The following is a 25,267-nucleotide window of genomic DNA, read 5'->3' as shown; positions in this document are numbered from 1 at the left end:
AAAAAAGGATCCATAGAGGTTAGACTTGTACCTCAGCGACACATTTAGGACACCTCCAGTCTCCTTTGGGCACATCAGGTAGTGGAGGAATTAGACAAAATGTATGATAGCTGTCATCACATCCGTCACACAAAAGCAACTTATCTTCATTGTTTCCCCGACCACAAAACATACAAACATAGAGATCAACCTGTTAAAAAAATAAAAATAAAAGTCTATTTTCCATAATACTAAATTTTTACCAGGAACTCCTTAGCTGAAACAAACAAAATAATGCAACTGAAAAGTAAACATAACTTAAATCCTGAATGTCTATTTCAAGAAATTGTATTTAAACAGCTTTTCACAAAACTCCCTAAATTTTCCTCCAGAGTTTTTACAAGCAAGTTAATAAAAGTATATCAGGTTGTTGGCCGGGCGCGGTGGCTCACGCCTGTAATCCCAGCACTTTGGGAGGCCGAGACGGGTGGATCACTAGGTCAGGAGATCGAGACCATCCTGGCTAACACGGTGAAACCTCGTCTCTACTAAAAATACAAAAAACTAGCCGGGCGTGGTGGCGGGCGCCTGTAGTCCCAGCTACTCGGGAGGCTGAGGCAGGAGAATGGCCTGAACCCGGGAGGCGGAGCTTGCAGTGAGCTGAGATCCGGCCACTGCACTCCAGCCTGGGCCACAGAGCAAGACTCCGTCTCAAAAAAAAAAAAAAAAAAAAAAAAGTATATCAGGTTGTTAAAGAAAGACTACAAATCTAGGGTATTTGAAAATCAATTTACATATATTTTTTAAAATACCATGTCCTTCTTCCCATATACGAATACTCTTTGATAGAGAATGAAGACCGAGACTGTCTATGATAGAACTCAACGATTACACAGATTCATTTTCATGCTCTCACTTGGTTACCCATAAGGTATATGACTTACAGGAAGCAGCCTACGTACATAGGACAAAGCAAGGTTAACAACATAAACAAAAGCTGTAACTTCATAGATTTGCCATCAAGTCTTCTAACCAAATGAGCTAACTAAATACATACCAAGATATACCAGGATAGAAAGTGCAAAACTATAATAAAAATAAATCCTTTCCCTCCTGACGGACCCCAAAACACTTACAAAGTTAACAGAGAGAGTGCCTTTCCGTTGTCTCATTTGCATGTTAAATGCGTCTGACCTGTTGGTAACTTTTCGTCTTCGGGTGACCTCATCTTGAAATAAAAAGTTATACAATAATAGTAAAAACTAATGTTGAGAGCTTACTATGGACGAGACACTATTTAAAATTATTTAAATTAGTTAAAATCTTACAACTGTTTATCTATCTAGAGGTAGATATACTATTTATTATCTCTCACTGAAGATGAAGAACCTGAGGTACAGCAAAGTTAATAACTTGCTCAAAATCATACAGCAAGGCAGATTTAAGATTCTAATCCAGTCACGTAGGATCCAGACAGCTTACCCATTAATGCTGTATTTGTATGCAGTAGGTACTACATACAACCCACAGGTATTACTTGGAGGAACTCCCAAATTAGGGACTAATTTCTAAGACTGTTGATAGCCAATACTGTAATTACAAGAATAACAAAAATAAAGTACTTAATTCTTCAAAAAGAAATATTATCATTATTACAATGTATCTAGTGAGTCTTATTACATGGGATGTTTTAAGAGAGATGGAACAATATTATTTAATCTTCTAGAGTTCAGTCCACTATCTGAATTGTATGATTTAACTACACATCTAAGTACATAGTAATTAGTATTTGTGACTGTAGCATTTCATTAAGTTCTGATATAGTCAAAACATACCCAGCCTAATCTTTGTTAAACGGTTTTAATATTGACATGTTGCATAAAGAGAACAGTGGACCCTGATCTTTGCACGAGCAGTTCTACTGACAAAAAACCTCCAAACGTGAAGCCGAGCACTAGACTTACTAAAGAAAACAGTTTATTTAAATGAAGTGACATAATATATCAAGGACAATTATTTTTAAAATCAAAATTATGGTTAGAATTTTAAAATTCTAAGTTTCCCCCAGCGTATGTTAATACTAAGAGTCACAAGCTTTAGCTCACTAGGTAAGAACCATTAATTCCACCATTCTCTCATAAACCAGCCTTATAAACTGCAATAAATTTGTGTCATATATTAGATATAGAGAAGGAAAATCCTCTCCTCCAAAATCATAAAAATTCAACATAAGATTGCTCTTCACACCTTAAACTTAAGATATCTGGCATTAAAACAGGCGATGTGCCTGGGAACCACATTGCAACTTTACAATTCTTAAGAAATTTCCAGCACAGACTGCAATTCAAGTATCATTTGAATGTTTTTACAACCATATTCTACCTTATCTCTTTTCATGATCAAATAACAAATCTTACCTTCTTTATCTTTTGTTCCCATTGCCAGGCCCACAACCTTGGGCCCAGCCCCAAAAATCTGAAGTTTCTTCAATTCCGTGTTTCTATGCACATCTCCAGATTCTGACTAAAAAATAAGCAAAATTCACGTAAGCATAATTATGCTGATTCATGCATTTATTTTTTTACCCCAGAAAAGTTTCAGGATCCTCTTCAAAACGAAAGAAGAAATTATTGGATTTCTTTTCTGTAAATCCACTTCGCTGCCTCATTACCACAGCTGAAATCAGTCACCAAAACACCATGCACCCAGATTCCTTTCCACAAAATAAAATTCGTGTATGACTCATAAAAGCACAGTTGTCAAGCTGTCTAAAGACAGACACTGCCGGTTATCACACCACAGAAATCCCCACTTCTAACTTGCTACTGGACACCTGTATTTGATTAGAGGGCATCTCAGGACATGAACTGTGACTGTCCTAAGACAATCATACTAACCTCATTTTTCTTTGTTGGTGATGACCAACAAAGGGGTGGGAATGTGATCCAGTTCTAGCCAGTGGAACATTAAAAAATTGTACTGGAATCCCCTGGGAAAGATTGCCATCTTCTAATAAAAGGCAAATGGCCAGGCACAGTGGTTCACACCTGTAATCCCACCACATTGGGAGGCCAAGGCAGGTGGATCATTTGAGTTCAGTAGTTACAGACCAGCCTGGGCAACACAGGGAAACCCCATTTCGACAAAAAGTACAAAAATTAGCCAGGCAAGGTGGTGTGCATCTGTAGTCCCAGCTACTTGGGAGGCTGAGGTTGGAGGATCACTTGAGTTTGAGCGGTTGAGGCAGTGAGGTGAGATCATGCTGCTGAACTCCCCACCCTGGGCGATAGATGAGACCCTGAATCAATCAATGGGAAAGCTTCTCCCAGCCTGGGCAACATAGTGACCCCCGTCTCTACCAAAAAAAAAAAAAAATTAAAAATTATCTGCCCATGGTGGCACGCACCTGAAGTCCTAGCTACCCAGGAGACTGAGGCAGGAGGATCACGTGAAGCCCTGGAGTTCAAGGCTGCAGCGAGCCGTGATTGTCCTACCACACTTCAGCCTGGGTGACAGAAAAAGACTCTGTGTCAAAAAAATAAAAAGGAAAGCATCTTAAAGAATAAGTCCTTTTGGAGGCCGGGTGCAGTGGCTCACGCCTGTAATCCCAGCACTTTGGGAGGCTGAGGCGGGTGGATCACGAGGCCAGGAGTTCGAAACCAGCCCGCCCAATATGGTAAAACCCCATCTCTACTAAAAATACAAAAATTAGCTGAGCATGGTGGTGCACGCCTACAGTCCCAGCTACTCGGGAGGCTGAGGCAGAATTGCTTGAACCCAGGAGGTGGACGTTGCAGTGAGCTGAGATTGAGCCACTGCACTCCAGCCTGGGCGAGAGTAAGACTCTGTCTCAAAAAAAAAAAAAAAAAAAAGTCGTCCTTTTGCCCCAATTCCCTTCCTTCCTGCTAAGGGACTCAGTCTGGTGAAAACACGGTGCTGGACACTGCAGCAGCCATACCACAACTGAGAGGAAATTTATTACCCACACACTGAAGAAAGCAAGGCAGAAAAATGGAAAGAACCCGGGCCCTTGACCAATCCTAGAACTACTTACCTCTGAAAACCTTATGCAAAAATGTATTCTTATGTGAAAAATTAATTATTAATGTTTAAGCTACTATCACCTGGCATTCTAATACTTGAAAGTGAGAACATCCTGACAGATACTGGTATTCAATCTTGAATTAGGATTAACCATAATCTCTGAATATAGACTAAGTAAACAGCCAAAATTTATTTTAAGTGTATAATAAATAAAGAATAAGCATAAAAATAAACCAAGATAAAATACAGACTACTTTATAACTCTGTGGTTACATAACAAATGATGTATGCAATCTAGACTAACCAAAGATCATATAAGTACAAAACCTAAATGCCATTTCAATATTTATCTTTAAACTTTTGTAGACTGATTTGGTTATATTAACCAACTTCTACTGTTAGTCGAACGAGAAATATAACACCACACATTCTTTACCATTATTAAAGCAGAGTACATAACAATAAAGCTGATACGTGTTCAGTAAATAGTATGTGCCACATCTAAGTACTTTAATCAGTTAGTCCTTACAACAACCTTTTCAGAAAAGCAATAAAGTTCCAAAAAGTAGAATAAAACAACATTCTTTGATCTAAAACTCAAAATAACAAAATTAAAAAGGACCTTCCACCTGAACATTTTAATTCTCTACTTAAAAAATAACAGGCCAGGCACGACGGCTCACATCTGTATATCCCAGCACTTTGGAGGCCAAGGCAGGTGGATCAAGAGGTCTGGAATTCAAGACCAGCCTGGACAATACGGTGAAACCTCGTCTCTACTAAAATTACAAAAATTAGCCGCACGTGGTGGCAGGCACCTGTAATTCCAGCTACTCGTGAGGCTGAGGCAGGGAACTGCTTGAACCCGGGAGGTGGAGGCTGCAGTAAGCTGAGATCACGCCACTGCACTCCAGCCTGGGCGACAGAGCAAGACTCCGTCTCAAAAAATAATAATAAATTTTAAAATAACAATAAAAAGACCACATATTAGATCTCTAAAACAAATTAGTGATCACAGGAAATTTTATAGTCTTAAACATTTCAATAAAAACAAAAGATTAAAATTAAATTCCCAACTCAAAACACCAGGAAAAAACTAGAAGATAAACCAAAAGAACTGTGGTGTTGGATTAGAGCTGGATTAGAGGATGAATGCAAAATATCAAGTTACAAATTTTTAAAAATTTATTTTCTAGCCCTGACCATTTAAAAGAGCCTAGAAGCAATGACACCCCAGTGGGAACAAGCAGACCGTGTGCTCAGATCATGGTTTCTAAACACCATTTCAAACACACAAATGAACCAGCATCCCTAGTAGAAATTTCAGACATAATAGCAGCCAGCACTTGCTTAAAGACTGGACATGGAGTATAGGGAAATAAAGAAATCAAGGAGTTTAATTCATTTGATTCATTCAAAGGCTTTTATGGTTGGGCACCATGGTTCATGCCTGTAATCCCAGCACTTTGGGAGGCCAAAGCAGGCAGATCACTTGAGCCCAGGAATTCGAGAACCACCTTGGCAACATGGCAAAACCCTGTCTCTACAAACACACAAAAATTAGCTGAGTGGTGGTATGTACTTATGGTCCCAGCCACCTGGGAGGCTGAGGTGGGAGGATGGCTTTAGCCTAGGAGGCAGAGGTTGTGATTACCCAAGACTGCACCACTGCACTCCAGCCTGAGTGACAGAGTCACACGCTGTCTCAAAAAAAAGGCCAGGGGGAGTGGGAAGGAAGGAGGAAGGGAGGAAGGGATGAAGGGAGGGAGGGAGGAAACAAGGAGAGAAGGAAGAGATGATAATACATTATCTTTCAGATGTACTGAATTTGGCATACCTGTACTATAGCCAATCATAAGTACACATGTATACGTACCCACACACCCCTGGTGAAAAGGAAAGGATGGATGTTAAGACAGATTTGGGCTGGGTGCGATGGTTCACGCCTATAATCCCAGCACTTTGGGAGGCTGAGGCAGGCAGATCACTTGAGGCCAGTTCAAGACCAGCCTGGACAAAATGGTGAAACTCTGTCTCTACTAAAAACATAAAAATTGAGCCAGGTGTAGTGGCATGTGCCTGTAATCCCAGCTACTCAGGAGGCTGAGGAAGGAGAATTGTTTGAACCCGGGAGGCAGAGGTCGCAGTGAGCCAAGACCGTGCCACAACACTCCAGCCCAGGTGATAAAGCAAGACTCTGTCTAAAAAAAAAAGACAAGATTTGAGAGTTCTGAGCATTACAGGTAGTATTTGAAATCCCATGCAGATGAGACAGCTAAGGAGAATGAAGATGGAAAAGGACTAAAGATACAAAATAAGGGGAAGACAGAAGAGATGATGAAGATGCTAAGGAGTGGTCAGAATATAAGGAGGAAAACCAGAAGAGAGAGCTATCACAAACGAAAGAAAAATCAAGTTAATCTAATTTCAAGGACAGGAGTCAACAACCACATTAAATGTATACGTGACCAGAGACCAATTAAGATATGAAATGAAAATGAGAATCTCAGAATTTGACAATTAAAAACCCAGTGGTAACTTGGACAGTGCAGTTTCAATAAAATTACTTAGCTCAAAGTTAGATTATAGAGTACAAAAACTAAACAGATGTTGAGGAAACTGAGACAATAAAGACTATTTTTCAAGAAACTTCTCTGTGAAAAGAGGCAAGGATAAGGCATTATGTAAGAAGAGGGCTTTTATGTCTAAGACGACAGAGACTTAAACACATAATGGGAGGAGTGGAATTCAACAGACAGAGGAGGTGGGAGAGAAAGATTTCTCAGTATGTTGGAATCACTGAAGATGCCAGAAGGGATGGAAGTGGAGGGATTATCCTTGGAGAGAAAGGTACAGTTTGCCCACAGAGATAGACAAAGACTAAGTATGAATACCAGCAGTTTTGCGTATGGGGCAAGAAGCAGAAGTTCTACCAGAAAGCCTTTATTTTCTTTCTGAAATAGAAAACTAGGAATGAACGGCAGACATTCAACAGAACAATTAAGTACAAATTATGAGTTGAAAAAGTTCTTAATTTCAAATCCTGAAATAGCATATCAACGAATCTGAATACAGTGACAATTATCACATTCCATGTAGTCCCCATTTTTTTTTTTTTTTTTGAGACGGAGTCTGGCTCTGTCGCCCAGGCTGGAGTGCAGTGGCCGGATCTCAGCTCACTACAAGCTCCGCCTCCCGGGTTCCCGCCATTCTCCTGCCTCAGCCTCCCGAGTAGCTGGGACTACAGGTGCCCGCCACCACACCCAGCTAATTTTTTGTATTTTTAGTAAAGACAGGGTTTCACTGTGTTAGCCAGGATGGTCTCAATCTCCTGACCTCGTGATCTGCCTGCCTTGGCCTCCCAAAGTGCTGGGATTACAGGTGTGAGCCACCACACCCGGCCTGTAGTCCCCATGTTTATAATAAAGAAAAGCATTAGAAATAGGCAAGACAATCTTCATGGTTTCAAGGTGAACATCAAAAAAAATTTCACCACAAGCTGGTGATTGGTTAGATGGACAGGAGCAACTGGAGCAACTCTTTTTTTTTTTTTTTTTGAGACGGAGTCTCGCTCTGCCGCCCAGGCTGGAGTGCAGTGGCTGGATCTCAGCTCACTACAAGCTCCGCCTCCCGGGTTCACGCCATTCTCCTGCCTCAGCCTCCCGAGTAGCTGGGACTACAGGCGCCGCCACCTCGCCCGGCTAGTTTTTTGTATTTTTCAGTAGAGACGGGGTTTCACCGTGTTAGCCAGGATGGTCTTGATCTCCTGACCTCGTGATCCGCCCGTCTCGGCCTCCCAAAGTGCTGGGATTACAGGCTTGAGCCACCGCGCCCGGCCAACAACTGGAGCAACTCTTCAAAGCAGAATCACCACGTCAAAGGGACTAGCAATCAGTGTTTACCCAAACCACTGTACACCCAAAGATGATCAGAGCTGCTGAGACCAATCGCACTAACAAAAATGACATAATGACGAAACCAGAGTTTGCTAACTTATAATTGGGTTATCATTTTCCAATGACTTTCCATGAAAGTCACATTCCTATCCAGGACACCTACCTTTCTATTTTCAAAGAGTACCTAAAAAGCTGGGTATTCAGCAAACCTAAATTCAGAAAAAGAAAGGCAGAAATGGCATAACGGAGAGATAGTCCCTGATCTGTAGAAAAGCAAGAAGTTTTTTGTTTTGTTTTTTTTTTTTTTTTTTTTGAGACGGAGTCTCGCTCTGTCGCCCAGGCTGGAGTGCAGTGGCGGAATCTCAGCTCACTGCAAGCTCCGCCTCCCAGGTTTATGCCATTCTCCTGCCTCAGCCTCCCGAGTAGCTGGGACTACAGGCGCCCGCCACCTCGCCCGGCTAGTTTTTTGTATTTCTTAGTAGAGACGGGGTTTCACCGTGCTAGCCAGGATGGTCTCAATCTCCTGACCTCGTGATCCGCCCGTCTCGGCCTCCCAAAGTGCTGGGATGACAGGCTTGAGCCACCGCGCCCGGCCTGAAAAGCAAGAAGTATTAATAGTCTGCCTCTCCAGTCCTCTTCTCTACACAACCCCAGATTCAGTGTCTCTTGGTAACAGCAGTTTTTTTTTTTTTTTTTGAGACGGAGTCTTGCTCTGTCGCCCAGCTGGAGTACAGTGGCCGGATCTCAGCTCACTGCAAGCTCCGCCTCCCGGGTTTACGCCATTCTCCTGCCTCAGCCTCCCAAGTAGCTGGGACTACAAGTGCCCGCCACCTCGCCCGGCTAGTTTTTTGTATTTTTTTTAGTAGAGACGGGGTTTCACAGTGTTAGCCAGGATGGTCTCGATCTCCTGACCTCGTGATCCGCCCGTCTCAGCCTCCCAAAGTGCTGGGATTATAGGCTTGAGCCACCGTGCCCGGCGTTAACTGCAGTTTTATCCTGCTTCTCTGATACCCACTTTTGATGCTAATCATTCCCACCACTATACCACATTGTTTCCTTAAATGTTAAAATCGCCGGGCGCGGTGGCTCAAGCCTATAATCCCAGCATTTTGGGAGGCCGAGGCGGGCAGATCACGAGGTCAGGAGATCGAGACCATCCTGGCTAACACGGTGAAACCCTGTCTCTACACAAAAAATTAGCTGAGCACGGTGGCGGGCACCTGTAGTCCCAGCTACTCGGGAGGCTGAGGCAGGAGAATGGCGTGGGCCCCGGAGGCAGAGCTTTTAGTGAGCCGAGATTGCGCCACTGCACTCTAGCCTGGGCAACAGAGTGAGACTCCGTCTCAAAAAAAAAAAAACACACAGTTAAAATCAATGATTAGGATTCAGTGCAGTTGTTTTTCCTGTCCATCTATATGTTAACGTACATGGATTAAATCTTAGGAGTTCTAAGGGCACCTCACTTTCTCAGTCTCCAAACTTGTCTTTACTAAAAACCTTAAAAGACCACAGAGAAAAGGAAACGGGTTTGAAAGAGAAGCAAAGCTTGGGAAAAAAAAGAAAAAATAAAAGAAATAGGGGAAGGAGGGAATCAGACAAAAAATAAATTAGGGCATTTTTCGTCTGATGTATTAGGCTTTGAAATTATTTTAGGTTACATGAACACTACAGTAGTTAAACTGGAATGGCTCGGACACTAGGAAATTTATACTCTGGTTCTTAAAGCAATGGTGGGTGAAAAATAAAACCACACTTTCCTATTCATCTCACTTCCGCTAACATAAAAATAAAATGTATTAGAATTCATCCGCATGTCTATAAAATTGTACTACGGTATCCGGGATCATCCTCTGACTGTCATCCCTGTCAAAAACCGCTAAAAATTAACAAAGAACTTTCTAAATCAAATTACACCACATTTCACAATTTATTCTCCATTCATCTCAAAAGTAAATAAAAATATGGCTCAAGTTTTAAAGAACGACAGTATATGAGTGGCCTCCCATGACCAGGTAACTGTTCCACACAGTTAATGCACTTAAAACTCCCATTAAAAATGGCCCATAAGCCAGGCACAGCAGCGCACACCAAGTAGCACTGCTCAAGAGGCTGAGGCAAGAGGATCACTCGAGCCAGAGTTCAAGGCTAGCGTGGGCAACATCACGAGACTGCCTATTTAAAGAAAAAAGGAAAAAAAGCCCATAGACATCGATACCTGAGACTTCACACGTCTTGTTCTCTTCGGCAGAGTGTTCATTCTTGTGCCTGGCTCTGGGGAAGTTTGGGTATCAGTGCTGAGAACCTCAGGCTCCACTTTTTCTTTAAGATCTAAATTAGGCATCTGCACACCCTAAAAGATCAGAGCACAGAAAGAGAACAGGTTCACTGATAAGAAATCATGCTGGAGAATCAGTGGGAAAATAATAAATTGCCAATGAACCCCTAAAACTACGTAAAACTGGATCACAATTATCTCTCAAGCTGACATACAGCTATCCCTATCAAAATTCTGGCAGGCTTTTTGTTGTTGTTAAAACCGAAAGCTGACCCTAAAACTTATGTGGAAATGTTGTTTAGAAGTTTTGAAAAAGAACAAAAAAACTTAACACTACTGAATATCAACATTTACCATAAAGCTATAGTACTCAAGACAATGTAGTACTGGTTTTAGGGTCGATATATAAATCAATGCAAGAAAAACAGAGTCCAGAAATAAACCCACACATTTATGGTCAACTGATTTCCAACAAAAATGGTGAGTTAAATCAGTGGGAAAAGGATAGCCTTTTAAACAAATGGTGCTGGTACTACTCAATATTCATATACCCCCTTCCCCATCAAAAAATAAACTTACATCTTCACCTCATACTATACACACAAAAAAAGCCTCAAAATGCATCACTGACCAAAATATAAAAGCCAAAACTGTAAAAATTTCTAGATTAAAGCAAAGAAGAAAATCTCTGTGACCTTGGAAAAGATTCCTTAAATATGACACCAAAAGTACAATCTACAGAAGGAAAAAATAAAAAAAAAATGGTTCTTCAAAAAGTCACCATTACAAAAATGAAAAGATAACAGAGTAGGAGAAAATATCTGCAAATTATTTACCTGATAAAGGACTTGTACACAAACTGTATAACAAACTCACAAGTATAAGACAACCCAATTTTAAAAAGATCTGAACAGACACTTTACCAAGATATACAAACGGCTAATACGAATATGAAAATAGGCACATCACTAGTCATTAGAGAAATGCAAATTCAAACCACAGTAAGACATGACTACACAACTAACTAGAACGGCTATAATTTTAAAACCTGACAATACCAAGTGTGGCCAGGATGTGGGAAAACCAGAAGCCTCGACATCACTGCTGGGAAAGTAAAAAGATTCAGCCACTTTGGGAAACAACGTGGCAGTTCTGAAAAACTTACACGGGCCAGGCGCGGTGGCTCACACCTATAATCTCAGCATTTTGGGAGGCCAAGGCGGGTGGATCACTTGCAGTCAGGAGTTAGAGATCAGCCTGGCCAACATGGTGAAACCCTGTCTCTACTAAAAGTACAAAAATTAGCTGTGGGTGGTGGCGTGCAGCTGTAGTCCCAGCTACTCTACTCAGGAGGCTGAGGTAGGAGAATCGCTTGAACCCAGGAGGCGGAGGTTGCAGTGAGCCAAGTTCATGCCACTGCACTCCAGCCTGAGCGACAGAGCGAGATTCCATCTCAAAAAAAAAAAAAATTTACACATAAACTTACCATAAAACCCAGCAATTCCACTCCCAAGTATCTACCCAAGAAAAATGAAAACATATGTCAACTTAAAGACTTGTATATGAATATTCATAGTATCATAAACTAGTAGTCATAAACTGGAAACAATCTAAATGTCCATCAACTGGTAAATGGATAAACAAAATGTGGTATATCCATACAATGGATTATTATTCAGCCGTAAAAATTTAGTACAGACATATGCTATAACATGGCTGAACTTTTTTTTCTGAGACAGGGTCTCACTCTGTCACCCAGGCTGGAGTGCAGTAGCGCTATCTCAGCTTACTGCAACCTCCATTTCCCAGGCTAAAGCAATCCTCCTACTTCAGTCTCTGGAGTAGCTGGGACCACAGGCGCATACCACCACATCTGGCTGATTTTTTGTATTTTCAGTAGAGATGGGGTTTTGCCATGATGCCCAGGCTGGTCTCAAACTCCTGGCCTCAAACGATCCACCCACCTCAGCCTCCCACAGTGCTAGGATTACAGGCATTAGCCACCGCATTCAGCCAACATGGCTGAACTTTCAAAACATTAGGCTAAGTGAAAAAAGCTAGACATAAAATCATATTGTATGATTACACCTAGGTGAAAGTTCTAGAAAAGGCAAACTACAGAGCCAGAAAGCAGGTCCGGAATTGCCTGTGTGTGGGGGTGGAACAGGAACCAACTACAAATGAACAAGAGAATTTTGGAGGCTAGTGGAAGTGCTCTAAAACTGGATCCCAGTCATCGTTGCATAAATGTAGAAATTTATTAAAGCTTACCGACTATGCACCCACAAAGGGTGAATTCTATGGTATATAAATTATACCTAATAAAGCTGTTTTTTTTTTTTTTTTTTTTTTTTTTTTTTTTTTTTTTTTTTTTTTTTGAGACGGAGTCTGGCTCTGTCGCCCAGGCTGGAGTGCAGTGGCCGGATCTCAGCTCACTGCAAGCTCCGCCCCCCGGGTTCACGCCATTCTCCTGCCTCAGCCTCCCGAGTAGCTGGGACTACAGGCGCCCGCCGCCTCGCCCGGCTAGTTTTTTTTTTGTATTTTTTAGTAGAGACGGGGTTTCACCGTGTTCGCCAGGATGGTCTCGATCTCCTGACCTCGTGATCCGCCCGTCTCGGCCTCCCAAAGTGCTGGGATTACAGGCTTGAGCCACCGCGCCCGGCCAATAAAGCTGTTTTTAAAAAATTCATGAAACAGGAGTTTTTCAAAAAATATCAGTCATCAGGTTTATTTTAAACAAATAAAACATTCTTCATTTCCATTATTATCTTGTAAACCATCAAAAATAGCTATGATTTTTGCACTATGATAAACACTTTGCTTCCCCAAATTTTAGTGCCTAAGTTGGGTTAAACAAAGTCTAAAGTTTATACTTGGGCAAACTGGATTTATCAACTTTTTCTAAAAAGAATAATGCATCTCACCATAAGGCTCACGCCAGACTGGAAAAGCTCATACGGGTAGAGAATTCTTTCATAATGTGACTTCAAAAGAGACCCAGTTCCTTTTCCTGGCAGATACCCCAAGCGACTACCCACTTTAGACCATTTCTTCTCTTTGGTGACCATTTCAAAACCTCCTTTGCTGGCAACAATCTGAAAAGAAAGTAAAAGTTGCTTAGAGAAAAAAATGTAGATTCAAGCATCCTGACTCTTAAGTCTTGTCTACTAAATAGAATAATTATTCAGGGCTTAAATTTCAAATTTCCTTTCAATGAATATCTAAGCACAATGAATATCTAAGCAAACTGACACCTGTCAACATTTGGAGTAAGAAATAGAAACAATGCTTTTCAGAGGTTTAAAATGTAATTAACATTATGCCTACCTTCAAACCAAGCATTCAAAAATATTTAATAAATACTCTGTACAGTACGTACTGTGAGAAAACTAAACACATGTATAGACAGACTATCTACTTAAGGAACTCACAATATGAAATAAGAATAAAAACATAAAAAATTGACATGAAAATAAATATCTAATACAAAATAAACATAAATCCTGAAATTAGAAATAACCAAGTAACTTACAGAACTTAACAAAAACATCAATCAAACCATGAATACAGAGGACAGTTTTGAAAAACAGGCTATAATTTTTCAAAAGGACAAGAGTTTTACATGGAAGATTATAAAGAAACACTGAGGAAAGATTACCTTGCAGTAGATTTACTGATATGGGGTACAGAATATATTGAGGTAGAAAACGAGATAAATTGGCTAACTTGGCTGAATGGTCACATCAAGCCAGGCACTCTACAGAATACGTATTTCAAAGCTCCTTAACATCCAGGAGCTGTTATTATACATCTCTTAGGCTCTAAAATATAGTCATGCACCGCATAACATTTTGGTCAAAGACAGACCGCATATATGACAATGCTCCCATAAGATTATACCATATTCTTACTGAACCTTTGTGTTTAGATACATACACAAATACTTACCATTGTGTTACACTGCCTACAGTATTCAGTACAGTAACACGCTGGACACTTTTGTAGTCTAGAACAAAGCCTAGGTGTGCAGTAGGCCATACCATCTGGGTTTGTATAAATACATTCTATGATGTTTGCACAATAATGAAATCCCCATGTATTTCAGAATATATCCCTATCATTAAGTGACACGACTGTACAGGCAGTTTTCAATTTCACTGAGAATAAAGGGGACTGTGACACAGTGTTCGAACTCAGTTTCTCCTATTTGATTTAGTATATACTACTGTATCTTACTACATAAAAAAAGTTAAAGCCAGGCACAGTGGCTCACATCTGTAATTCTAACACTTTGGGAGGCCAAGGCAAGAGGATCGCTTGAGCCCAGGAGTTCCAAACCATGCTGGGCAATATAGTGAGGCCCTCATCTCTACAAAAAATTTAAAAATTAGTTGGGCAGGTTGGGCAGGGATCCCAGGACTTTGGGAGGCAGAGCTAGGCAAACGGCCTGAGTTCAGGAGTTCAAGAGAACCCTGGGCAACATAGTGAAATCCTGTCTCTTCTAAAAAATATATACAAAAAACTAGCCAGGCGTGGTGGTGCACGCCTATAATCCCAGCTACTCAGGAGGCTGAGGCCCAAGAATCACTTGAACCCAGGAGGCAAAGGTTGCAGTGAGCTGAGATTGTGCCACTGCACTCCAGCCTGGGCAGTAGAGTGAGACTCCATTTCAGGAAAAAAAAAAAAAAAATTAACCGGGCAGGTGGTGTACCTGTAGTTCCCAGCTACCTGGCAGGCCAAGGCATGATCATCAGTTGAGCCCAGGAGATCAAGATCGAGGCTGCAGTGAGCCATGATCACACCACAGCACTCTGGCCTGGCTGACCCTGTCTCAAGTGACCCTGTCTCAAAAAAAAAAAAAAGTTAAAAGTGACACATAAAATTACCATATGATTCTGCAATTTCACTTCTAGGTATATACTCAAAGAACTGAAAGGAGGGACTCAAACAGATTCTTGCACACCAATGTTCACAGCAGCAACATTCTTGAGAGTCAAAACGGAACCAACCCAAGTTTATCAACAGATAAATGAATAAATGAAATGTAGGACAATAAACATACAATGGAATATTATTCTGCCTTAAAAAGAAAATTCTGATACATCCCAAACAAGAATGAATTTTGAAAATATAAGTAGAATACGCCAGACACAAAATGATGACTACTATAAAATTCCACTTACATAAGCTACATAGAGTAAGCAAATTCATAGAGACAGAAAGCTTAATAGAAGTTGCCAGGAGTGGTGGAAGGGAGGAGGTCCTGGAACTACACAGTGGTGATAAGTGTACAACACTGTAAATGTACTTAATGCCACTGAACTCTGTATTTTTAAATGCTGATGCTATATATACAATTAAAAAAAAAAAAGACGAAAAGACGACTCTGGAGCCGACTGCCAGTATTCAAATTCCAGTTCTGTCACTTAATAGTTATATGACCGGCCGGGCGCGGTGGCTCAAGCCTGTAATCCCAGCACTTTGGGAGGCCGAGACGGGTGGATCACGAGGTCAGGAGATCGAGACCATCCTGGCTAACACGGTGAAACCCCATCTCTACTAAAAATACAAAAAACTAGCCGGGCGAGGTGGCGGGCGCCTGTAGTCCCAGCTACTCCGGAGGCTGAGGCAGGAGAATGGCAGGAACCCGGGAGGCGGAGCTTGCAGTGAGCTGAGATCCGGCCACTGCACTCCAGCCCGGGCTACAGAGCAAAACTCCGTCTCAAAAAAAAAAAAAAAAAAATAGTTATATGACCTTGGCCAGGCCTGGTGGCTCACGTCTGTAATCCCAGAACTTTGGGAGGCCGAGGCAGGCAGATCACCTGAGGTCAGCAGTTCGAGATCAGCCTCGCCAACATGGTGAAATTCCGTCTCAACTAAAAATACCAAAAATTAGCCAAGCATGGTGGCGTACACCTATCCCAGCTACTATGGAGGCTGGGGAAGGAGAATCGCTTGAACCAGGGAAGAGGAGGCTGCAGTCAGCCAGATTGCACCACTGAACTCCAGCCTGGGCAAGAGCCAGACCCTGTCTCAAGAAAAAAACAAACAAACAACAAACACAGTTATATGACCTTGGCAAAGTCACATAATTTGCAATTCAATTTCCTCACCATCATCAAAATAGTAACAACAGTGCCTACACCTCGTTATGAGATTACTGTGAGGACAAATGAAATAAAATATGAAAAGCACCAGGATAAAATACTATACCAATGTTGCTATATTATAAATGTCTATGAGTGTGGACAAATGGAGGGAGAGGGTACACATACTAAAAATAAGTGAAGGAAATGTTTTCAACTCTTATGCTTTATGATGTTATTATAAACAAAGATGAACCTATGGCCAAAGTACAAATTTCCTGTAGCGAATTATCTGAAAGCTTGGTAGAAACACAAATTCATATACACAAGAATTGAACACATCTCTAGTTCTTCAGCTTCTCTTATCACCCTTAAAGAAGCTCCCTCTGTTAAAAGAATCAACCAGGGGAAAATTACACACACACAAAAATTATTTTTCAAAGTTGGTAGTAAAGAGAAAGACACAACGAAAGTGGTTTAAATAGAGGGCTGTCTGGAAGCAACTGGATGGATCAGAGTGTCTTTCATTCAACAGGTATCTTTCCAGTGCTTCCCTACTGCCCGCTACTATTCTAGGTACCAGGGATACATTTATGAATAAAACAAAGATCTTTGTCCTCATGGAGCTTACATTCTAGTGAAGGAAGACAGACAAAAAACAATGAACATAATATATAAATTGTGAAGTGATAAATATTGTAGAAAAAATTTAGAAAGCAGTCAAGGGGCCTCCAGGTAACACAGTAAGGATAATCTGAAGTATTAAACGATCACAAAAAGCCTCATTATAAAGGTGAAATCTAAGCAAAGACTTGAAGGGAGTGAAGCAGTTAACTAGCAGATATAAAAGGAACAGACAAAGCAAAGGCTCCAAGTCAGAAGCATGCCTGGAGCATTTGAGAATAAGGAAGACTGTGTGGCTAAAGCAAAGTGAACCAGCAGGGAGGAGAAGTAAAGGAACTCAGGGAGGCAACAGGAGCCCTCTTTACTATCCCATACAATAATAACTCTGACATCATAATCTGCTTTGTATTCAAAGCGTTTCAAGCTGAATTTCCCTTAGTCATGATATACCTGCGCGGATCCAGTCATGATGTCCCACCTAGTTCTGGTGATTAGTAGCAGCCAGGATATGGCCATGACAAAGGAATAAACTATCTCACAAAGAAAATAAAACCATTACTTTGCCTCCATGCATACAATACTCTAACAATCTAACCAAAAAACTCACAAAACCTAATACCTGTTTTTCTTTGGCTGGCAGATTCAAAGATTATCGTGCATAATTAAAAAACACAAACCAGGCAGGGCACAGTGGCTCATGCCTGTAATCCCAGTACTTTGGGAGGCCAAGGCAGGTGGATTACCTGAGGTCGGGAATTCGAAACCAGCCTGGTCAACATGGTGAAACCCCATCTCTACTAAAAATATAAAAATTAGCTAGGCGTGGTGGTAGGCACCTGTAATCCCAGGTACTTGGGAGGCTGAGGCAGGAGAATCACCCAAACCTAGGAGGCAGGGGTTGCAGTGAGCTGGGATCACGCCACTGCACTCCAGCCTGGGCAACACAGCAAGACTCTGTCTCAAAAATAAATAAAAATAAAAAATATCAACCATTTACTCCAAACATTTGCCATGTAGTGCATCACAACACTGTCCCCAAAAATACCACTATAAACCATGCTCTATAAAAAGACACACGGCATGCACTTGAACTGAACACAATCAAGACAAGCCCTTTATCAAAACTTGACCAAAAAGTAGTATCGCTCAAGACCAAAACGGCTGGGAATAGAGACAGTTTTAACATACCTGGGGAACAGTCTTCTACTTAAAAGCTCCCTCTAAAAAAATCCACTAAAAAGACAGGAAAGAAACAAAAAGGTATCCTCTCAAGAGGTCAAATAGACCAAGAAAGGAACCAAATACAAACAAATGTAAACAATATTTTGAAGCTAGTGATAACTAACAAGCCAAAACAGTAACAAAAACAGACAAACAAAAATTACAAGTTTAAAACTAAGTGCCTTGCAACAGAAGAAAGCCAGAGAAGCTTTTGCAACATAGAATCTGGAAAGGCTTAAGAGGACCCCCTTCCTCCTTTTTCTGAAACAAGGGAAAAAAAAACAAAAAAAAACAGAAAGTCTTAAGAAGTATTTAAGCAGCAGTACCTCTAAAAGTAGGGAAGTAGGGGAGGCAACGCAGCAGAGAACAGGACTGTGAAAACCTGTATAAAAGCACTTAGACCTCTCCAACCCCAGCAGAAAACTGGAGATTTACTCTCAGCAGAGTAAGGGATGCTGAACTAAGAAAGCTACAGGTAAGGAAACTAGAGGACCAGCCTAACATGTCTAACATCTAACTAATAAAGAGTCCAAAAGAAGAGAAAAAATGAGTACACAAAATTATCAAAGAATACAGGAAAAATTAGAAGAATTGAAAGAAATGAGTTATCAGATTAGAAAGGTTATTGAGAGCCATAAAAACAGTGAACGAAAATAAACTCATACCAATGCATATCACCGTGAAATTTCAAAGCCCTGGGAATAAAGATAACATTCTAAATCTTCAAGAAAAAAAAAGTCACAAAAAAACAAGAATTAATATAGCATCATTCTTCTCACCAACAAGACAATAGAGTAAAGCTTTCAAAATACTGAAGTAAAATGATTTACAATCTAGGCTTTTAAACGCCACCAAACTACCAATAAAGTGTAAGAGTAGAACATTTGTACACAAGCAAAAGGTCCTAAAAAATGTGTATCCCATTAACCATCTTTCTCATGAAACTAGCAGAAGAAATGTTTCACCAAAATGAGAGTAAACCAAGTAAAAGGAAGACTTACAACAAGGAAAAGAGGCCAAGGAATTCCCAGAATGATGGCAGTAAAAGGAATTTCCAGACTGACAGCTGACCTTAAAAACACATCCACTCAGGATGTGAGAGTAAAAAAGACTCCAGGAAAATAGCTGAGAGACTATCTGACGGGTAGCAGCACACCGAGAGATGTGTACTTCTACTAGGAAGTTTGAAAATATATTTTTCATGGTATTAATTTTAGATTAACAAAAAATTAATGTAACTACACTAGAAGGCAGATGACAGACATACATATGGGAAGATTTACACCCATTCTCTTACACTCATTCTCCATCTTTAACAGGAGGAAATCAGTATATGATATTTAAAATGAGAAATGAAGAAACAGCATAACCAGCATATTACTTGGAAATACGAAGATCAAAATCAGAAACAGCTAAAAGAACTGAAAGTGGTTAGTTCTGAGGAGTAGGAATGGGGGTGGAGATGAAGGGAGATGCGGATTTTCATTTTAAGCCACCTTTTTTTTTTTTTAATAGACAGGGTCTTATTCTGTTGTCCAGGCAGTGCAATCAGAGGTCACTGTAGCCCCGATCTCCTGGACTCAAGGGATCCTCCAGCTTCAGCTCCTCAAGTAGCTGTGACTACAGACGCGTGCCACCACACCCAGCTAATTTTTTACATTATTTGTAGAGACGGGGTCTCCCAATGTCTAGACTGGCAGGTTGATCTAGAATTCCTGGGCTCAAATGATCCTCTTGCCTCGGACTCCCAAAGTGCTGGGATTACAAGTATGAGCCCACTATACCCAGCCAAAGCCTTGTTTTTTAAAAGTGTACTACTTTAATAAAAATAAAAATGTTTTGATGAGAAGGGCTAGACTGAATGTTTCTTGCTGAAGTGGTTATAAAAACTGTAATTATTCCGCTGGGCACGGTGGCTCACATCTGTAATCCCAGCACTTCAGGAGGCCAAGGCGGGCGGATCATGACGTCAGGAGATCGAGACCATCCTGGCTAACACGGTGAAACCCCATCTCTACTAAAAATACAAAAAATTAGCCAGGCGTGGTGGCGGCGCCTGTAGTCCCAGCTACTCAGGAGGCTGAGGCAGGAGAATGGCATGAACCCGGGAGGCAGAGCTTGCAGTGAGCCGAGATCGCGCCACTGCACTCCAGCCTGGGCAACAGAGCAAGACTCCATCTCAAAAAAATAAATAAATAAATAAATAATAAATTGTAATTAATCATATAGAAGTCCATTAAATTACAGGCATTCCAAGTAATACTTTTTTATCATCAAAAATAATAGGGAGAAAGATGAGGTGATTTAATCAACACAGGAAACCATCACATTGATGACTTAATGACTCAGAAGACTGAAAGTTTGCTTCCCGTCAAAAAGCAATAGTTATCATAGTATTTTCAAGTCATACCTATAAAAAAAAACTCAATAGATGCCAACAAACCGTCAGCCAAAAATAATCTTTTTTTTTAAAAAAAGGGCACACCTAACAACCTTAAAACATCTGAATTCTCAGAATTTTCTGCAGTTTTCAGCCCAATCCTCTTGCTAGAATAAAACGCCAAGTTAATGAAATAAATAGTCACCCATTGATAACGGTCAGAATAAATTACCTTTGTGAAGAAGTATTGACTGGAAAGGAGATGAAAGAACCCACTAGAGTGCTATAAAAATGTTATATATCTTGATCTGCGTGATGGCTACAAAACAGATGTATACATATATGAAGATTTATTGAACTGTACACTTAAAATTTGTGCATTACACTGTAAGTTATACCTCAATGTAAAAGAAAAAAGTTAATGTGAGAAGCAGCAATCTCACAATGACATTTAGGGAACAAAGTACTATAAACAAAACTAACTACAAATCAAAGTTTGTCTGCCTTTTCGCTTTAAATCTCAGTTTTGCAAGCATTCTCACAGGTTAGGGGAAAGAGATGTCCATGAGGACTTTAAAAAACCCACAAAAGACAAGACTCCGATAAACCCTCAGATAAGCACACTTAACCTTTAATCACAACATATTTTCAACAAGTTTTCTGAATATTTAAACAAAGCGTACTTTATTACTAGTACGAACCTTAAAAGGAAATTAGTTTCTCAAGATGGAGTTAAACAGTCTGGATGACCAATGTTGTAAGGAGAATTGTGAACAACTAAGTATTCAGATTAGGTTACCTTTAAAAGCCTCTTCCCGATTTTGAAATCCTACGACTTTAGAAAACCAGAAAAATGCGGCCAGGCACGGTGGTTCACACCTGTAATCCCAGCATTTTGGGAGGCCAAGATAGGAGATCACTTGAGATCAGGAGTTTGTGACCAGCTTGGCCAACATGATGAAACCCTGTCTCTACTAAAAATACAATATTAGCCGGGTGTGGTGGCGTGTGCCTGTAGTCCCAACTGCTCCTGAGGCTGAGTCAGGAGAATCACTTGAACCCAGGAAGCAAGAAGTTGCAGAGCGCTGAAATCGCGCCTCTAGCCTGGGTGACAGAGGGAGACTCCGTCTCCAAAAAAAAATGCAATTTAGCTTACCATCAGATTAAACCTAAGGTTTACCTTTTAAATGGAAAATCACAGACAGAGAAAGTTTCAATAGATTACTACTCATACTATTAATAAACACTTACTCTAGTAAATTCCTTAGGGTATTTATGAAAATAGAGATAAATACTGGCCAGGCACAGTGGCTCACACCTATAATCCCTATACTTTGGGAGGCCAAGGTGGGCAGATCATTTGAGGTCAGGAGTTCAAGACCAGCTTGGCCAACATGGTAAAAACCCCATCTTTACTAAAAATACAAAAATTAGCCGGGTGTGGTGGCACACACCTTTAATCCCAGTCCCAGCTACTAAGGAGGCTGAGGCATAAGAATCACTTGAACCTGGGAGGTGGAGGTTGCAAGTGAGCCAAGATTGTGCCACTGCATTCCAGTCTGGGCAACAAAGCGAGACTCTGTCTTGAAAAAAAAAAAAAAGTAGAAAGAGTTTCATTAAAGAGTACCACAACATATATATAGTTATTAATGATAAAAAAAAATCTTTGAAAAAAATTTTTTGAGACAGAGTTTCGCTCCTGTTGCCCAGGCTGGAGTGCAGTGGTACTATCTCAACTCACTGCAACCTCTGCCTCCTGGTTTCAAGCGATCTCCTACCTCAGCCTCCCGAGCAGCCTCCCGAGCAGCTGGAATTACAGGTGCCCACCACCACCGCCGGCTAATTTTTTGTATTTTTAGTAGAGACAGGCTTTTTTTTTGAGATGGAGTTTTGCCGCTCTTGTTGCCCAGGCTGGAGTGCAATGGCGTGATCTCGGCTCATTACAACCTCCACCGCCCGGGTTCAAGCGATTCTCCTGCCTCAGCCTACCAAGTAGCTGAGATCACAGGCACGCGCTACCATGTCTGGCTAATTTTGTATCTTTAGTAGAGACGGGGTTTCTCCATGTTGGTTAGGCTGGCCTCGAACTCCCATCCTTAAGTGATCCGCCCGCCTAAGCCTCCCAAATTGCTGAGATTACAGGTGTGAGCCACTGTGCCCGGCCGAGACAGGTTTTCACCATGTTGGCCAGGCTGGTCTCGAACTCCTGACCTCAGGTGATCCATCCACCTCAGTCTTCCAAAGTGCCGGGATTACAGGCATCAGCCACAGTGCTGAGATAATTTCTGAAACTTTTTTGTATTTTATTCATGCTATACTCAAACACATTCAGAATCTTAAACAGCATCATACAGCAAAACTTAGTAGGTAAGTTCTGACTGAATAAAAATTTCGAAAAAGCAAATTATTAAAATGAATTTTTATCGTAATAGTTCCCTATAAAAAGAAACCCACCACCCAAATTTAGCATAATTTGTTTTTTAGTACCATACGTTTTCATATAACTACACTAGACAATTCTTGGTACAGTACTTACTTACTAACATCATTACCTGATTAAAAAAAGTCCCAAGCTGTATTTTAGCATAAGACCATACTTGCCAAATTTTTTGTAAGAGAATTCTGACCTGACACTAATTTTAAAATGTATCATAAAAGATAATTTAACTATGGTTACTCTGTTTGTTTGGAAACAGGGTCTTGCTCTGTCACCCAGGCTGGAATGCAGTGGTGTGATGACAGCTCACTGCAGTCTTGACCTCCCAGGCTCAAGCAATCCTCCTGCCTCAGCCTCCTGATTAGCTGTGACTACAGGAGTCCACCACCATGCCAGGATTATTTATTTTTTAATTTTTTGTAGAGATGGAATCTCACTATGTTGCCTAGGCTGGTCTCGAACTCCTAGGTTCAAGCAATCCTTCTACCTCAGCCTCCCAAAGTGCTGGGATTATAGGCATTAGCCACTACACACCACGAATTATTCTCACGTTTTTCCTTAAAAGTGAAATCTTACTGGCCAGGCACAGTGACTCATGCCTGTAATCCCAGCACTTTGGAAGGCCGAGGCGGGTGGATCACCGGAGGTCGGGAGTTCGAGTCCAGCCTAACCAACATGGAAAAATCCTCTCTCTACTAAAAATACAAAATTAGCTGGGTGTGGTGGTAGGCACCTGTAATCCCAGGTATTTGGGAGGCTGAGCAGGAGAATCACTGGAACCCGGGAGGTGGAGGTTTCAGTGAGCCCAGATCACACCACTGTACTCCAGCCTAGGCAGTGACTCCATCTCAAAAAAAAAAAAAAGTGAAATCTTCCAAAAGTAACCGCAATTTAAATAAGAATAAATTTTTATTTCAAAATAGTACATAAATTATAAGATATGAAAGGCCACAAAAAGTTGTTTTATAAAATTTCTCAGATAATTAAGCGATAATAAATTGTATTACTGTATTAACAAAACATATTTCAGCCAGGTGCGGTGGCTCATGCGTATAATCTGTAATCTCAGCACTTTGGGAAGTCGAGGTGGGCGGATCACGAGGTCAGAAGTTCGAGACCAGCCTCACCAACATAGTGAAACCCCATGTCTACTAAAAAATACAAAATTAGCCAGGCGTGTTGGCACATGCCTGTAATCCCAGCTACTCAGGAGGCTGAGGAAGGAGAATTGCTTGACCCCGAGAGGCGGAGGTTGTAGTGAGCCAAGATTAGGCCATTGCACTCCAGCCTGGACAACAAGAGCAAAACTCCGTCTCAAAAAAAAAGAAAAAAAGCATATTTCAAGGTTATTACAATCTCAGCTTGCAGGTCAGTTAGTTTTTTTCACATTAGGGAATATAATGTTAAAAAGTTAACACAATTTGGGCAAAAACTTGTCTAAACTCTTCACCGTTAAGTTTCTGAGCTGTTGTTCATCCTACCGAATAATGATGGCCTCGGTTAGCCATTAACACTACACACAGGTACGAACAAAACTAATATCTACCACACATAAGAATGCTGAGGAACACGAGTCCCTTTAATATGCCAGATTTTCTTTTTTTTTTTTTTTTTTTTGGTTGAGACAGAGTCTCACTCCTGTGACCAAGGTTGAAGTGCAGTGGTGCAACCACCGCTCACTGCACCCCTGACTTTCCGGACTTGCGATCCTCCCACCTTAGCCTCCTGAGTGGCTGAGACTACAGATGTGTACCCATGCCCAGTTAGCTTTTCTGTATTTTCAGTAGAGATAGGGTTTCAGCATGTTGTCCGGGCTAGTCTCTAACTCCTAGGCTCAAGTGATCCTCCCACCTCAACCTCCTAAAGTGCTGGGATTACAGGCATGAGCCACCGTGCCTGGGCCAAATTTTCAATTAAGTAACAAAAAAGGATGACAAGCTCAACACAGAACATTGTACACTCAGCACAAGATAATATTAGCAGGCTAGAGTAATTTATTTTGCATATTGTATATCACAGAGCCTGATAAATATTAATATTTGGTAATTACATATTAATCTCAACAAATATAAAATAACTTTTAAAGATAACTTTGAGATCTCTCATTTCCATTTATTCAAATGTGCATTTCATTGTCCTTTTTGAGACAGAGTTTTGCTCTTGTTGCCCAGGCTGGAGTGCAATGGCGTGATCTTGGCTCACCACAACCTCCGCCTCCCGGGTTCAAGCAATTCTCCTGCCTCAGCCTCCCGAGTAGCCAGGCATACAGGCGCCGCCACCACACCCGGCTAGTGCATTTCACTGTCAAACAAATCCTCCACTGGA

At 41.0% G+C, this 25,267-nt stretch overlaps 1 protein-coding gene across 2 annotated transcripts in view; it reads right to left on the bottom strand.

Annotated features, from left to right (window-relative positions):
* Window positions 1-25,267, bottom strand: part of KDM5A (lysine demethylase 5A) — a 136,874-nt gene that overhangs the window by 105,835 nt on the left and 5,772 nt on the right. For both annotated transcript variants that reach the window (XM_025400961.1, XM_025400962.1), the window contains exons 4-8: window positions 13,119-13,289; window positions 10,135-10,269; window positions 2,397-2,502; window positions 1,116-1,207; window positions 32-190 (exon numbers count right to left, since the gene is read on the bottom strand). In XM_025400961.1, the coding sequence (XP_025256746.1) occupies window positions 32-190; window positions 1,116-1,207; window positions 2,397-2,502; window positions 10,135-10,269; window positions 13,119-13,289 (663 nt within the window). The remainder of the gene's footprint in view (window positions 1-31; window positions 191-1,115; window positions 1,208-2,396; window positions 2,503-10,134; window positions 10,270-13,118; window positions 13,290-25,267) is intronic.

Source organism: Theropithecus gelada, chromosome 11, assembly GCF_003255815.1.
Source record: "Theropithecus gelada isolate Dixy chromosome 11, Tgel_1.0, whole genome shotgun sequence".
NCBI classification, from domain to species: Eukaryota; Metazoa; Chordata; class Mammalia; order Primates; family Cercopithecidae; genus Theropithecus; species Theropithecus gelada.
This window is presented reverse-complemented; position numbering and strand designations above follow the sequence as displayed.